This window comes from Mustela nivalis (assembly GCF_964662115.1).
Source record: "Mustela nivalis genome assembly, chromosome: Y".
NCBI classification, from domain to species: domain Eukaryota; kingdom Metazoa; phylum Chordata; class Mammalia; order Carnivora; family Mustelidae; genus Mustela; species Mustela nivalis.
In genome coordinates this window covers 28,488,562-28,506,409 of record NC_139041.1, presented here as the reverse complement: position 1 = coordinate 28,506,409, position 17,848 = coordinate 28,488,562, and the positions used below count along the sequence as shown (strand labels likewise).

Genomic DNA, 17,848 nt, shown 5'->3' with positions numbered 1-17,848 from the left:
ATACTTACTACAATTAGAAAAGAAAATAACGTTTTTCATTGTTAAATTAATCAAGACTAGTCATTAAAATCTGTATAAAATATAGACAAATTTATGAATAAATCTAAGAGTTTCATGCAAAACATATTTACCTATTTGTGAATACTGACAGCATAAAGACTACTTACTCAAAACAGGTTGAATTAAGTCACCAATTACATTTTGCAAGCAATTATATGTTTAGCTCGATCCCCAATGGTCGTTTGTTAATAAGGTACAAAATTGCCCATCATAAGGCACAGTTTATAGAATACTTGAGTTTCTTTTGTTTGGTTAAAAAAAGAAAGTCAACAGTCAACTGTCTCCAGGCTTTCTACACAAATGGATTACTAGCCACTCTAAACATACAATGTATTTTTACTCTAAATACAAGTGGAATAAATAGTGCATGAAAATGCAACCCTACAAATCATTGCATAACCTCTTAACAAAGGTTGTTCAGTGCCACATCACTATTAATGTTGTTTTTCTTGGCTTTCAATATTTTGATTTCCTTTCCAAACTATACCATGGTGTTGTGGAAATCACAGAATGTAACAGCTTTTCATTTCTACTTCCATTCCTTAATTGAAATATAATTATATACCTAGAAAATTCCTACATGAAATTTATTAAAATAACTTCCATGCAATGCTATACCTGAGCTACAACTTTAATCCTGTAATTCTGATTTTGTAATTTCCACGATGAAACACTATGCTGGGGTGTTCCTGACAAGCAAGGAAAAAATATGTATCAGAATCTTGATCCTTTCAGGCTATGTAAGAAAATACTATGGACGGAGGGCTTATAAACAACAGAAATTTCTCACAGCTGTAAACTGGAAGTCCATGATAAGCATGCCAGATGGTTTGGATTCTGTTGGAAGTTACCCCCTAAGTCTTTTTTATTAGCACTGACCCTAAAACTTCCTAAAGGCCACTCCTCTAATAGGAATATCATTATTAGAGGTTAGGGAATTTTTTGGGAGGGCACAATTGGACCATTAACAATTAGCAAACACAAATTGGCAGGGTAATTGAACTTAAAGAAATTCTTTAGATAAACTGTATTTGGTAGAGGAAGTATGTAGGAAAAAAGATGTTTTGAGTGGCTCTCTACCTAACATGAACTGTGTCATATAGAGAGGTTCTGACATCCTTGGCAAAATGTTGGAGGATATGTAAATTCAATATACTTTTATTTACAAAAAGTTACATGTTTTGGCAAGTTTTGATCACCCTTGAGGACAATCCCTATATAAATTCTTCAGAGCTAGTTTCTTAGAAGTATTCTAAATTAGTCCTCAGTCTCAGATACATTTCTCCTACATAAATGTTCAGGAACTTCAAAGAATAAAAACCATGAACTACATTTATGCATTTTCAATTCTTATTTTTAGATTTAATTATGTGTGTATTCTGGCATTGGAATTGGCTCAGGATGTCACACTTAGGAAGTAAAATTATGGTAAAGAGAGATGAAACCATGTGAAACCTCCTTTATATTTCTTATATTTATCATTTTGTAACCAGTTGAAAGTGTATTTTTTTTTTTTACATTAAGTCTCACTGCTGAAAAACTAAGAGCTATGCTTTACAAACTACTTGAATCTTTTCCACTGAAGTTGTGTTAAAGTTTAACTGTAGGTAGTGTTTAGCCTCATCCTTAATTTTACCTTATGAATTGATAATTTTGAAATAAAAATGTCAAACAGTAAGGTTGTAATCTAAATTCCTAGTAAAATATATATGAAAGTTGGTACATACAATAAAATACATCAATAACACAAAGTAAGGACAAAGTGTACTCAACAACACATTTTATTGTATTTTTTAGTAGTGGTTCCTTTCTTTCCCTTTGGTAAAACCCAGATAAGGCTTTAAGAAGGGCTTAGTTTAACAGAACTTACTATAAAATTAGTTTTTCGTTTATATATTGTAATTTAATTGTTCAGAAAGCCCAAAAATATGGGTCACAATGCATATGACTTTTGACAGTAAGTGACACATTTAACACAACCTACTCTGTAAAATAAAAAAAATGCTGTACTTATTTTAACATCAAAAGTTTTTCTTGAGAAATTTTCTATACACATTAGGTAAAAATACTATCAACTAAATGTCAATACCTCCAATGTAAAAATAATTAGGTCACCTAACACTGAATTTTTGCAACTAATAATCTAACAAATTGAAAACTGTTTTTCAAGCCCATGTTCTAAAAACTGCATTTTGGAAAAGCTTTTTTTTTTTTTTTTAATGATGGTGGCAACATAAAATGAGAAGAATGTTTTTTATCAAGCTTAGTATAAAAATACATATGGGTACATAAATACAAATATAGCTCCATTTCTTGACTTCTACCTTTCTTAAACAATGTCAAAAATCTTAGAAAACATCTAGATAACTAGAATATAGAGAAGACTGCAAACAGACTAGTTGGAACAAGGCTTTATCAAAAATGATAAGGCAATTTATTCAAAACACCTATTAACTAGAATAAAGTAGTCGTGGGAATAACTTGTTTCTGTTGTTTGACAGCAGTGAATTATAATTGTAGTCTTTTATTCCTAAATTCAATTACAATGAATGAATAAAGCGTTAAATTTTCACTTGAAGTAATTCAGTTTCATCAGTTTTTAGAGAAATATAATACTTTAAAACAATGAAAATAAATCAGTATGTCTTAACAAACTAAATTCATACTAAATAAAGTTTTAGTCTTCGTAACAGGTGCTGGCCAAAATCAAAACTGTAGAATAATCTTCACAAACTCTGAGTTCAATTCAGATCTGTAAGCAAAAAGAACATGAAATTAATGGAAAAAATTAATTCTTACAATACAATAATACATCTATTACATCTACTACATATTAAGGACCCTTATACTCTATGGAAGATAGAATGAAAAATTCAAGTACATACAGAATTTTTCTCAATTCCTGTCTGCTGCCAGTAAGTATGAACTCTTTGAGAATGTTGTAGATTATACCATTGTTCTTAATATAGTTTAGAATCACCTTCTTTCTTCTCAAGCTAGTGACTATAGATCTTATATTTTGCAAGTAGGAATGGACATGTGGCAATCTTAAAAATGGAAAACTGTAGTACTAAACCAAAATCTCCTCTTCATATTTACATACACACTACTGTTCAGCTCCCACCCAGCCTTCAATTCCACCATAGGTGTCACAATGTTCAAATATACTTAATATACAACACAACTGTATGTTGAGTTTTGGCACAGAAAATAATCACTCTACTGTCAAAAAATTAATTTAGTCATAAGAATCCTCTGGCTCAGGCCCTCCAAAGGAAGTACATGAAAAATATAGCAGAACAATATTTCTCATCCTTGTTCATTTCCTACTTCTAGGGTATGCTTTAAAATGTACACAACTTTTATATATTATTTCATGTTTAAAAAAGCATATAAATGCATGGTAAAAAAAAATCTGGTAAAAATCTACATTGGAGGTATGTACTCAATATTTCTTTAACTCATGGAGTAATCTGAATGATTTGAAAATATATTAAAAATAATATGGATCAATTAAAAATATGGATCTATAAATGAATAAAAGTACTGATGTGATAGATCAAGTGTAGAAAATGTAAATTGTCTAATCTTGGTACATACAGTGTCCACTTGACATTAGAAACTCTCAACTTCTGCGAATGTCTGAAAATGCTCTTAATAAAGGTGTCTGTTAGTGATTGAAAGATCTGGAGATCCCTGCTCCTAGATCAGTGACTACCAATGTGGCATGAGCATCAGTATCGCTTGTGGTGCTCAACTTATCCTAATTACTTCATATATACATTCTAAGAAAATCAAAATGAATTTTATTTAAATAAAATAAAACCAGAACAGTGAGACATTTATTACTTTTGTTACACTTAAGCTTTATTAGTAAGAAAGCAATCATTTTCCACAAAACAGTGATATCTGATAAAATAATATAATCCCCATATATAACTTGACAACAGACCTCCATTTTAGAGTATGTTGCAATTTCAATCCTTGAGCAAGCTGGTTCAAATAAGACTCTTCTGTTAACCTACTAATATTTCATTGAGGAGAAGGCACATTCTCAAACTGCTGCATTTCTTAATAGCTGTCTCTACAGACATTCTCACTTAAGCAAGTTTTCACTATGGATTGTCCACTGTTAGAGCTAATAATGCTCTTTTAGAAAGAAATGTTTCAAAGGATTATAAGGTTTTTAAAAGTATAAGACATCTGACTACCTGGTTTCTGAATATTAATGAATATTCAAATTCATGCAGTGGTCTTAATATATGCTTAAAGTGTTCAACACTCCTACATTAAAGAAAGCTGAGGAAAGACCTTGTTTCTCTGTAGATAATTCACAAACAAAGCAAACAAAAAAATACAAGGTTTTGTCTATTACTTACATCATCAATGTCTTCATCATCATCTCCAATATCATCAAACTGGATTTCATCATCATCTCCAGGACCAAATGTATCTGTATCATTGATTTTAGCTAAAGACATAATAAATACACTTCTATATATTCAAGATATTATTATGTAATTTGACTACAAAAATAAACTACAAAAATAAAAATAAAATACTAAACTACCCAAAACATTCTTAGAAGAGATATTTCAATTTAACCAATGTTTCATTACAAGAAAAATGTTACTACTGCAGAAAAACGTACCTCACAAAGTGAATTCACAATGAAATAACAAGTGTTAAGTCATTACAATGAAGATTTTGTTTAAAAAGGCAGTGTATTAAAAAAAAAAAAGGCAGTGTATTTTGTTAATGAAGGTAGTGTACATGAAGCAGGTCAAATCATGTTTATCCTCACCCAGTAAAAGTGAAATATGAAGTAATGACTCATATATTTTAACATTTCTTTAAATGTCAATAATTTCATCAGAAATCTCACACTTATGTAAAAATCTTGTGTTTTCATAATAAAATGTAAAATAAAGTAGCTGCTAAGTGAAAAGTATGAGCTTAGGTAGTAGTGCAATACCTCTCTGATGTTATGAAGGGCTTATTTTAATATATTCATGATTACTACAATCAAAATGCAATACTGTTGCCATTAGAAAGAAATGATTATTAAAATATAAAGAACTCTATCGGAGACTACTATGCTAAGAGAAAGTGAGCATATTTTTCCTATATAAATCAACACCAGTATCATAACTGTTTTCCTTTCTTAGCTGAAAACTAATAATTTCTTGAAAATCATTGAAAACACTGTAATAATGTATTCTTTAATAGATACTACCAAAAGAATATTTTTAAGAAACTGATTTCTATTTATTATTAAAGTATTAAACTGTAAGGTATCAAAAAATGATTTATATGACAAGCACACTAAAAACTAATTTTGTAAGTCCATACACAAACAATACATAAACAAGATAAAATTCTATCAAAATGGCTTCATCTAAACACCAACAAATAATATCATAGGACCAAAAAATACAGTAACTTTGATATTACCATGTTCTGGAAGCTCGCCATATGCCTTCAGACTTCTAGCTTCATCAGCATTGTACTTTAAAATTACATCAGCTTTGTTATCCTTAGAGATAAACAAATAATTTTCAAACCAATAGCCCAAAATGTCCCACAAATTACTTTCGAATTAACATATTAAGAAAAAAACTCACAAATTGTCCTGTTTTTCTTCACCTACTCTCTACTTTCTTAAAGAAAAAAATTCTTAGGCTTAAACAAGTAGGAAGTTTACATGCATTACCAAATAATGATTTAGCCTAGAAAAATTACTTACACTATTCACTTAATAAGAGAAATAAAAATGCTAAGAAAGAAGTAAAAAAACAAAAAAGAAAAAGAAAGGTGTAATGGGATCCCTTTTAGTTTAAACACTGCAACTCAAAGCCAACAATGGTATGATGACCCAAGAAAATTAACATACCTTTCTATATTCAGTGGTTCTTAGGATAGTTAACCTACTGGAATCACTTAGAGAGCTTTAAAAAGATATTTATGACTCCTAACGATTGACAGACCTGAGATGATATCCAAAATCCTGTATTTAAAAAAGCTCTTTTGATTGTTTCCCAATGCAAATATCCCTGATAACTGTAGTGCATTTTTTAAATGTTCATATTTCACCATTTTAAAGAATCTGATTCATTTAGAGTTTTAAGGCTTACAATGGACCTAAAAAAGACCCTAAGAAAGTCAACTGAAATGATCACAGTGCTGTAATTGCTGTGTGCTATAAACCACCACTTCACAAACTTCAAAGGATATAGAAAACACATTGGGATTTTGTTTATTCCAATTTGGAGTCAGCAGATATGAGACTGGGCTAATATTCTCCATTTCTAACATGTCTGCAAATGGTGATATTGTTATAACATATGAATGATTCTGCTAGTGACAACACAAAATTATTCACAAAAGATTAAGATCAGAACATCTAGTCATCCAAGACCTTGGCTACTACCTTCTCTTTAGAATATTAATCCTTTAAGAATTCTGGTTTCATTGTCCATAAAAGAAATTTAGTAACTATTCTTTTACCACTTTTGAGGTTTCTATAAAGTTAAAATGTGTAAAAATGATACATGTTTAAAAAGTGATCACAAGTTTTTATTAAAGAATATTAAAAAAAATCAATGTATGATCAGATTCAGTCTATAAAAGTTGATACAAAAATGAATTCAGTACGTATCAGAATACAAAATCAAAACACAAAAATAAGTGTCTCTACAAACTAGCAGTAAACTATCTGAAAAAGTATACATGAAAACAATCTCATTTACAATAGCATCAGAAAGGACTCAAGTGGTTAGGGAGAGGGGGTTGGGGTAATGGACGTTGGGGAGGGTATGCACTATGGTGAGTGCTGTGAAGTGTGTACACCTGGCAATTCACAGACCTGTAGCCCGGGGATAAAAATACCGTATATGTTTATAAAAAATTAAAAAAAAAAAAGGACTCAAGAATAATTTTTTTAAAGATTTTATTTGTAAGTAATCTCAACACCCAACATGAGGCTTGAGCTTACAATGCTGAGATCAAGAGTCACATGCTCTACCAACTGAGCCAGCCACGTGACCCCTAAGAATACATTAGCCAATGTATTTGCAAATTAATCAATGTGATGTACTACATTAGTAAAAGAAAGGATAAGAGCCGTATGATCATTTCAATAGATTCAGAAAAAGCATGTGGCAAAGTATAACATCAATTCTTGATAAAAACCCTCAACAAAATAGATTTGGAAAACACCAATCAATATCACAAAAGCCACCTATGAAAGACACACAGCCAATACCTTTCTGAATGGGGAATAAACTGAGAGCTTTTACTCTATGGTCAGGAACAAAAACAAGGATGTCCACTCTCACCATTTCTATTTAACACAATACTGGAAGTCCCAGCCTCAGCAATAACAGACAACAAAAAGAAATAAAAGGCATCCAAATCAGCAAGGAAGAACTCAAACTTTCACTATTTGCAGATGACATGGTGCTCTATGTACAAAACGCAAAGCCTCTACCAAAAACCTGCTAAAACTGAGACATAATTTAAGTGAAGTTAGAGAATACAAAATCAACAGAGAAAATTCTGTCTCATTTCTGTATAACAATAATAAGTCAAAGGAATAGAGATCAAGAAACGGAATCCATTTACTACCGCAGCAAAACCCAAAATACCTAGGAATAAACCTAACCAAAGAGGTAAAAGATCTGTACTCTAGAAACTATAATAAAAAACTGATCAAAAAAAGTGAAGAGCACACAAAGATATGAAAAGACATTCCATGCTCATGGATTGCAAGGACAAATATTGGTCAAATGTTTATCCTACCATAAAGCATCTACATGTATAATGCAATCCATATCAAAATACCAACAGCATTTTTTACTGACCTAGAACAAATGATCCTAAAATTTGTGTGGAGCAACAAAAGACTCCAAACAGAAAAAGCAAACTTGAAACAGAAGAACAAAACTAACACTGGATCATTTATTTAAAGATGGGATTGGGAGGGAGACAAACCATAAGTGACTCTTAATCTCACAAAACAAACTGAGGGTTGGTGGGGGGAGGGGGTTTGGGAGAAGGGGGTGGTATTATGGACATTGGGGAGGGTATGTGTTTTGGTGAGTGCTGTGAAGTATGTAAACCTGGTGATTCACAGACCTGTACCCCTGGGGATAAAAATATATGTTTATAAAAAATAAAAAATTATATTAAAAAAAATGTAAATATTAAAAAAAAATTTACATACTTAAATCATAACTATAGCATGCTCTATGTATCTCTTTCATTTCTCTCAATAAAATTTAAATACCATTGCTTATTAGTAAAAAAAAAAAAAAAAAAAAAAAAAACTAACACTGGAGGCATTTTGAGTAGAGCTGGACTTTAAGCTACACTACAAAGCTGTGATCATCAAGACACTATGGTACTGGCACAAAAATAGACACATAGATCAGTGGAACAGAATACAGAGTCCAGAATGGACCTTCAACTTTATGGTCAACTAATTTTCAACAAAGCAGGAAAGAATGTCCAACAGAGAAAGGAAGTCTTTTCAACAAATGGTGTTGAGAAAATTGGACAGCCACAGGCAGAAGAATGAAACTGAACCACTTTCTTACACCACACATAAAAATACATTCAAAATGGATTAAGACATAAATATGAGATCTGAAGCCATAAAAATCCTAGAAAAAAAGCAAAGGCAGTAACTTCTTCGACATCAGTTATAGTAACTTCTTACTAGCTACATCTCTTGATTCAAGGGAACAAAAAGCAAAAATAAAGTACCAAGACTACATGAAAATAAAAAAAACCTTCTGCACAGCAAAGGAAAACAACCAACAAAACTAAAAGGTGACCTCTGTAATGGGGGAAAATACCTATAAAGGACATTTTTGATAAAGGGTTAGTATCCAAAATATATAAAGAACTTTTAAATTAGAAAACAGACAAAAAACAATCTATTTAAAAAATGGGTTGAAGATGGGGTGCCCTGGTGCCTCAGCTGATTAAGTGTTTGACTTCAGTTCAGGTCATGTTCTCAGGGTTGTGGGACTGAGCCTGGCATGGGGTTTCCACCTCATCAGGAAGTCTGTTTCATCCTTACCCACTCCCCCTGCTTGTGCTCTGTCAAATAAATACATAAATTTTTTTAAAAAAATGGGCACAAGACACAAACAGATATTTCTCCACAGAGACATCCAGATGACTAACACACACGAAAAGATGCTCCACATCACTCATTATCAGAGCAATACAAATCAAAACCATAAGATACCAACTCCACCTGTCAGAATGTCTAGTTTAACAACACAGGAAACAATAGATGTTGGTTAGCATGTGGACAAAGGGAAACCCTTTTATACTGCTGGTGAGAATGCAAACTGTGCAGCCACTCTGGAAAATAGTATGGAGGTTCCTTAAAATGAAAAACAGAACCACCCTATCACCCAGCAATTGCAGTACTAGTATTTTACCCAAAAATATGAATTTAAAAGGCTACATGTACCCTAATGTTTATAGAATTATCTGTAAGAGCTAAACTATGGAAAAAGCCTAAGGATCTATCAAGAGATGAATGGATAAAGAAGATGTGGTGTGTGTGTGTGTGTGTGTGTGTGTGTGTACACACAATGGAATATTACTCAACCGACAAAAGGATGAAACCCTGCCATTTGCAACAATGTAGATGGAACTAGAGGGTATTATGCTAAGTGAAATAAGTCTGTCAAAGAGAAATTCCATATGATTTCACCCATATGCCTCTTACCATAATAAATAGAATTATATAAAAGAGTAACAAGGAAATACAAGACTCAAACAATTGGATCTGAAAGATTATTTAAAGAAAACTCTACAAAATAACAGTATAAAAACAGCAATACTTTTGCTCACAGTTTGATTAAATATATAGTTTTGAGTTCCAATATGTTGAAAGTTCATGGATTAGAGTCAGGCTGTGTATAATCTGAAGGATGACATTATAGAGGGTAATTATGTTCATTCCTAAGTGCTCATATCAAATTTATACCTTATATATGAGTTCATGCCTAATCTTTCTATAATTGTCCTGTAAAACTTTTGGAGAATAAAGGTTTAACTTATTCAGCAGTATTTCTCAGACATGGACTTCAAGACCTTTAAGTTTAAAAGTAAAAAACAATTAACTGCTGAGACCCCAACAGAACATTATTAAATTTTTGTTTTGACAAAACCGTAATAAAAATCACCATGATACAGACTATCATTTTCATTTCAGAAAAATTTAAAAATATTTTTAAAAAAGAAAACTGAGAATTTAGCTTCATGAGAAAAACCATTCAACACCTTTATATCTTCTCATTTCATCACACCAAAGTGAAGAGGTCACTCCACTTAAGTATTTCACAGACCAAGGGGCACCTGCATGGCTGTCGGTTAAGCATCTGCGTTTGGCTCAGATCATGATTTTTTTTTTAAAGATTTTATTTATTTTATTTGACAGATAGAGATCACAAGTAGGCAGAGAGGCAGGCAGAGAGAGAGAGGAGGAAGCAGGCTCCCTGCCGAGCAGAGAGCCTGATGTGGGGCTCGATCCCAGGACCCTAGGATCATGATCTGAGCCGAAGGCAGAGGCTTTAACCCACTGAGCCACCCAGGCGCCCCTCAGATCATGATTTTAAGGTCCTGGAACTAAACCCTAAATTGGTCTCCCTTCTCAGTGAGGAGGCTGCTTCTTCTCTCCCTAATTATGCTGTCCCTTGCTCTCTCTCTCTCAAATTAAAAAGCAAAATCTTTAAAAAAAAATATTTCAGGCAGACTGGCATTTGGGAACCATAATCCCTGGAATAGCGTAATGCCTAGAATATAACGGTGTTAAAAAGAATGAGAACAGACTAATCTCCGGTATTTATCCAAATTTATAAGAGATTATGTATGCATATTATATTTAAAAGAAAAATTATACATAAAGGACAGTATTGAATGAGCAGGTCTTCTCATAACATACATGCATCATTAATCTCTGTGGGAATTATTCTGAATTAGGAAAATACTATAATCATGAACACAAATGGTCCTTAATTTATTTTGAAAATAGAATTGTAAGAAGGCATAAATGCCTAGAACTAATCAAATGTCTATTTTGTATCTTCTAAGCATTAATAGCTTATTAAATAAAAGAACACAATATAACTTTAAGTGTATTTGTTACCTGATAGTCTCGAAGACCAACCAATATAATGTCTGAGGTATTTATCCAAACCTATAAAAGAAAATTTATTGCATATTATATTTAATCAAAAACAAGTATAAAAAGAATGTTAAACCATTCTTTCCACATAAATATTCATCCTGAGTGGAAAGAAAGTTTCTAAGACAGTGAAAAATAACAACATATATACTATACTTCGCGTGTGCACATATTATAAACATATATAGAGAGGCACAATTAATCTAGTTATATGTAGTTTTACTGTACTAAGAAAAGAACTATACTATACAGCAGAGTTAGTTTCAAATTTTCTAATTTACGATGTTAAAACATTAATAATTTTAAGTAGTTTAAAAATCACAGAAGGATCATTTGTGCCAAGGACATTAGAGGTTTTTTTTTTTTTTTTTGACATTAGAGGTTTTTAATCACAATCCACTCAAGTAATATTCAGTTACTCAAAATATACAAAAATCAGCCACCACCTACATTAATAGCCACTCTGTTACCATTCTACAAAAATACAGGCTCTAAACCCAGCATTTATTTGGAAAATGACATATTAACAGAAGAAACAAAAATTTTTAATTATAAAATCGGAGATGAAGGAACTTTTAACTAACATGAGTAATAAGTCTGAACTATGGTGATAAGGAATGAAATACTATTACTTAACATAATCTAATTTCAAATTTCCCTAATACACTTTCCCAAACCAAAATCCAGTCAAAGAACATGTACCAATAAGCAGTCTTGTTAGTCTTCTTTTAATTCTCTAGCTTTTTTCTCTTTCCTGACATAACATATTTTTTAAAAGTACAGGCCATTTATTTTGTAGACTAGATTTGTCTGTTTCATCAAAATTATAATCAGAGTAAACATTTGTGGCAGAAATACAATATTAATGAAACAATTCTTTGTACATATAATCTTCTATTATATAAATTATCACTAAAGATTGTATTTTTTTTAATTACAAAGTCTAAAAACAATTATTTGAAATCTTAAGGAAAATACCGAAGTAAGTTGCTTTGCCCTTACATAGCTAAAGTAGAGTTATTTTTTTAAAAAAGCAAATTTTGGATGAAAGTGAAATAAATCTCCATACTCACCTTTTTTCTCAATTTCCCCCTGATATGACATAATCTCTTTACACCATCAAAACACATAGCTTCTAATCTTCCATTTCCCAACATTTTAATTACCTGAGCATACTCTGAGGGGTTGAGGAGGAAGAATATGAAATACTGTTCAGTATTTGTTAAAAGATAGTAACTGAAATTAGCATACATTTAATAGCCTCTTTTACTGCTCAATTTAGATTAAACTAATTTTTTAAAAAAAGGGATAAAGCTTCATCAACAAAAAAGCTTAAATATTTTATCAAGAAAGGGTTCTTTGAAGGTGATATTCTAATATATCTAACATGTAACTCTAAAATATCTGATATATTGTAACTATACTCCAGCAAATCAGAGAACTCATTTGACAAACAATTTCTACAACCTCTTCCAGCTACACTTGCACACTTTATTACCTTATTTTTAATTAGATTTTGTTTAGAGTCATCGAAAGCCTACAGATGATGTGTCTAAGGTCACAAATGCCATTTCTATGACATGCTATCTCCATTAATATAAAATTTTATTTAATTATGAGAAATCAGTTCTGTTTTATCTTTATGACTGCTCTATTTTTAGACATCAAAATGGCTCACTCTAGAATGTAAAGTGTAATCCTGGTTTATCAATTTTCACATTTGGCTAGAAGCCCAATCTTGGCTCTTCTTTCCTTCAGAAACTTTAGGAGTAAAAAAATCAGTAAGTTAGTTATTAATAATATTTACTTTAGAATAACTTGGTGATTCTTCCAAAGATCTATAACAAGAATAATGTTCCAAGATAAAACGCCAAATGTTTAAAGTATTTCCAAAAGCAAGCTTCTTCAGGAAGCCACCTTATTCTACTGCCACCAGAAAATATTGGTAAGATAAGAGCATTAGTAACATGGAGCAGTCTCTTCTAGACTTAAACAAAAACAGCAGAAGTGAGAGTGACAAGAAGGAAATAATTACTACAAAATCTTCACACTACTAAAGTTTATACTAAGAACTAACCCTAATTATAATTTATAATTAAGTTGACAGGTAAATTTGAATACATGGTTGAAATTACACATTAAGCTTCCACTTCTTCAAGATGAGAAAAATAAGATAGCAAAGAAAAAAAAAAATTAGGAAACAGGCCTGAAACCAAGACAAAGGTTAAGTAACTGTCTTTATTTATTTATTTTTAAAAAATATTTTATTTATTGCTCTCGCTTCTCTCTCTATGACAAATAAATTAAAATGTAAAAAAATCTTTAAAAAAATATTTTATTTATTTTGTTCGACAGAGAAAGAGAGAGAGAGAGATCACAAGTAGGTAGAGAGGCAAGCAGAGAGGGAGGAGGAAGGAGGCTCCCTGCTGAGCAGAGAGCCGGATCCCATGACCCTGAGATCATGACCTAAGCCGAAGGCAGGGACTTAACCCTGAGCCACCCAGGTGCCTAGTAACTGTCTTTAGATAGAAAACATGTTTTATATACACAATAAAAATGCTCACTTTCTAGTGGCTTGCATGTATATCATGACTATAAGGTTTTGCTATAAGGTGCCAGAAATTACGGACAAGTAAAGAAATGTGAATATATATTACAAAAATAAATCAGAGCCATTCAATAGAGCTTTTCTGTTGATGGTAGCATACATATGAACTGAATAATATGGTAACTCAAAATTTGAATTTCACTTAATTTAAATAGCAACATACAGTCAGGGGCTAATACAATGGAGAGCACTACACAGTAAAAAGTAACACATAATTTTTCTTGTCTTATTTCTATTGATTATAACCCGTTGTACTTTTTATCTTTATGACTTATAAGTGGAAATTTGTTTTATAATTATAATAGCATAAATGCTGAAGTTAAATTTCTTGTAATAATTCTGTAATTATGAAAGAAAAAAAACCCTTATTCTTAGGAAATAATGTTGACGTATTAAGGGATAAAATCTCTTACTACAGAATTAGATGTCTGTAAAAAAGTTTACCTAGAGAATGTCTGTTATACCCATATCCAATTTTTCTGAAGAGTTTAATTTTTTTTTTTTAGTGGAGAAAAAATAACTTCCAGTCTTTTTTTAAAACTCATTTTCTGTAACTTTGGCCTTCCTTAATCCAACAGGGTTAATCAATAATTTATTTTATTACATTTTATGATTACGTGTTAGCATCACTAGAGAATGAAGGGCCCAAAAGTCGAATATATTCCTCAAAAATATCCATAGTTAAGAATAAAGTATGATGTTTTTAAATGATGCTATTTTTAATTTGCTCTAAACCATAAAATTCTCTTAGTTGTAGCTAGCTCTTTTTCACAAAAGAATTAAAACTATATTTACAAAAATGCCAAAGCTGGTATAGAATTGGTTATTGAATAGACAAATTTTGGAGAGGTGGGGTAGGGCACTATAAATGAGGTGGCAAAATGCTCAGGATTATGACTGAGATCCTTTTTCAGGTGAAACACTGAAATTCAGACTAATTAAAAAAAGATGTTAGTAAGTTAAAAATTTTTACCTTGTCCATCCTCTTTAAACACCAATTCTCTTTTTTCAGATTCATTTTCATTCTTGCCCCTACGTCTGTTTTTACCTCCTTTACCTAGTTGATTTAAAAGTAAAAAAGAAATTAAGTGTAATAGTCTAGATTCCATACAGTAAGTTATCAAACAAGGTGAGATAAGGCTTATATATAAAATCACTTAGGGAAAAATATTATCATTTAAATAGCACTACAACACTAACGGAATTCTAAAAGATTTAAAAATTTATATAACTTGGTTATCTAGTTGATTACACTTAAAATTTTTCAGTGGTTTCCTTCTGGTGGTTTACTAGATTAACATATAATAAAACCACACACTTATTTGACATTTGTTTTTGGATTTTTCTGACATAAAAATACATAAAAAAAATTTCATTACTAGAGATGACTATTAGAATTTTATTGTCTTTCTTTTCCAAATAAAAATAGGATTGCAAACATTCTCTTCTATAACGTATTTTAATTATAGTCAATAAAGTATCCCTTTCATATCAATAATCACAGACCTAGAGAACATTTTAACATAGTTAATTTTTTATTTTGACAACTTGTTTAAATTATTATGTTAAATTCAAGATTATTCCACAAATGCTACAACATATATGTATTTCCTTAGACTCCATATGAACTATACCAATCTATTTTGCATTAACAAAACAGGATTCTATAGTGCCTTGCCACAACCATACCATGTTAAAAATTTAAAAGCACAATTAATTTATATCTTTCAGTTTTTGCTTGAACTAATGTGGAATGTATTTGAATATAGTATTAACTTTCTTTCATTCAGGCTTTCTATTACGTAATAAAGATGTGCGTCATAACGTTTTATTTTTTAAAAATTTTTATAAGTCCACATGCTATGTGATTTTATTTTAGTTTTACTTTTAAAAAATATTTATTTATTTATTTTTCGTCATAGCGTTTTATTCCCATTCCATAACCTAAACCACAAAAAGAATCATTTCCAGTAAGTTGGAGAAAGACTGTAAGTAGCAGTGATAATGGACCCATGGGAATAGTGTGAAACAAAAATTTCCTCTCCAAATAGAATTTAAAAATGTCTACCTTACTACTGTGCAAGTATGATCTTCAATCTGCCATTATTCTGTTATAGTAAAAGGTAGGTACACCTGAACAATTTCTTATCCATCTGGCTTTACTATGTTATGCATTCTTATACAGCATGAAGAATAATTTCCTATGAAAGATGTTGTATACTTCAAATGTTGTATTATTTAGGTTAGTTTTCCCACTTGGCAGTTGAAAGTACACTTACTAAATCTAATAATTTAACTGTTTGTCTCAGAATAGAATAGATAAAAACCTTTACTTCCAGTCTATGTTATAGGAAAGGACGCCTGAGAAATTGAAAAATATGTAAAATGTCTTCTGGAAAAGTGTTAAACTGTGAAGGGCTGGACGAAAGTGAAGCACCACACACGAAACCATATAGCTATCAGGGTGTCACCTACTGTTTACAAAGAAGAGATTTTATCTTCAACAATAGTAAAGTGTCTTTAGGGAAACAGTACATCTGGTAGTCAAAAAAGCAGGAAACACCCTTTAAACTTAAGAACCACTCAAGAACAGTGTCGCGATGGACAGAAATGCTACACTTAGGAAACCCAGGCTGTCCCGGGCACGTCTCCCCGACAGATTCATAATGCGCCCCGGCTAGTGTGGCGAGAATGCAGAGCAGAAATCCACATTCTCCCGCATTAGGCCCTACAATAATGGCGTCCGCTCCACCCCAGTGTGACCTAACTGAAAGACGGGAGTAACGTCCCAGTTCCTCTGCTAAGCAAGGTCTCCTCCGGGAGGAAAAACGGTCATGGGGCCTGGTTTCGGATCTGCGTCTAGGGCAGCGGGCCGGGGAGAAAGGTGGTTTGGCTAGCCGCATATTAATTACCTTTATTCTTTGGCATGGCGGTGACTGCTACTTCCCGGTGCTTTCAATTTCTTTGGTTTAGGTGGCACAGCAGCTACTCCTCCCAAGATTGTAAAAGACGAAGTAATCGCAGCCCGTGACATACAGTAATTTGGACCAAGCTCCACAAAGTCGCCCCGGAAGTACGACAGCGGGAAAAGGAAACTGCGTTATGGCCGCTTACGTCACTTTTCCTTGCCTCCTAGTACCAGACTAGATCGACGTCCTCGCCCTATTGCTTCTGCGCCTGCGTAGGCTAGGGACGTGTGGTTCTCCGAGTAAGAGAGAAGCACACTGAAAGACTTCAAAACAAGAATAAAAATTCTGCAAAGGCAAGGTCTGTGAGCTGAAAAGAAGCGCAATTCTTCAAAAGACTCTGCTAACTGAATCCAGAAGTCTGTTGCTTTATCGTGTCTCCCAGTTTCACGAGTTAATTGACACATTAACTCTTCTTATCTAAATTTTAGCAAGTCCTGTTCCCATGCTCAACCACCTCGTAGTACTTGAGAAAGACAAGACACCCTTTGTACGATGTTCTTGTTACTACTTTTTTGCTTTTAAAATTGAGGTAAAATTGCACAGTAACTTTGTGTAAGTTTAAATTTAACATTGTGTAATGTGTTAATGAGATATTTATGTATTGAAATATGACTGCCATAACTTTACCTAACCCTTTCTGTCACTTCACATAGTTATCAGCTGACTCTCTTAACATCTAGACCCTTAGTAACTTGAACTTAGAGTACTGTTGACATAAGTACTATGCTATGCATTAAAGAACCTTTTCAAACTTCGTCTTCCTTGCCTCGTGGTAAACCTTATTAGGACAGACACTTTAGCCTTCCTCATCTTTACCAACACTCAGCAGAAAATCTAAGAGGTACTAATCCTAGATAAAATATGAAAGAAGGAACGGAGATTAAATAGAGGAAAACTTAAACTCAGCCTCTAAACTTTACAATAAATACAGGTTTGAAGAAATGCATAAGATGTCTATGCCACAAATTATCCTAGGAGAAATTCCGCTTGATTATGATACAT

General features: G+C 32.1%; 1 protein-coding gene and 1 pseudogene across 2 annotated transcripts in view; both read right to left on the bottom strand.

Annotated features, from left to right (window-relative positions):
- The window catches only part of LOC309856874 (putative protein FAM10A5 pseudogene), a 352,871-nt pseudogene that overhangs the window by 176,557 nt on the left and 158,466 nt on the right, over positions 1 to 17,848 (bottom strand). The gene's annotated exons all lie outside the window — the stretch shown is intronic.
- Positions 1,824 to 16,971, bottom strand: LOC309856885 (eukaryotic translation initiation factor 1A, X-chromosomal). The gene is made up of 7 exons (XM_082718689.1): positions 16,790 to 16,971; positions 14,851 to 14,934; positions 12,343 to 12,446; positions 11,231 to 11,281; positions 5,515 to 5,596; positions 4,440 to 4,531; positions 1,824 to 2,812 (listed from the first exon to the last, which is right to left on the bottom strand). The coding sequence occupies exons 1-7, from the start codon at positions 16,803 to 16,805 to the stop codon at positions 2,807 to 2,809; spliced, it is 435 nt and encodes a 144-aa protein (XP_082574815.1). The 5' UTR covers positions 16,806 to 16,971; the 3' UTR covers positions 1,824 to 2,806.

Excerpts from the sequence above, each read along its gene's own strand:
- LOC309856885 (XM_082718689.1), bottom strand. Across the intron at positions 12,447-14,850 it reads GTTTAAAGAGGATGGACAAG|AGTATGCTCAGGTAATTAAA; the intron begins GTAAAAATTTTT and ends TCAACCCCTCAG. Across the intron at positions 4,532-5,514 it reads TGGCGAGCTTCCAGAACATG|CTAAAATCAATGATACAGAT; the intron begins GTAATATCAAAG and ends TTATGTCTTTAG.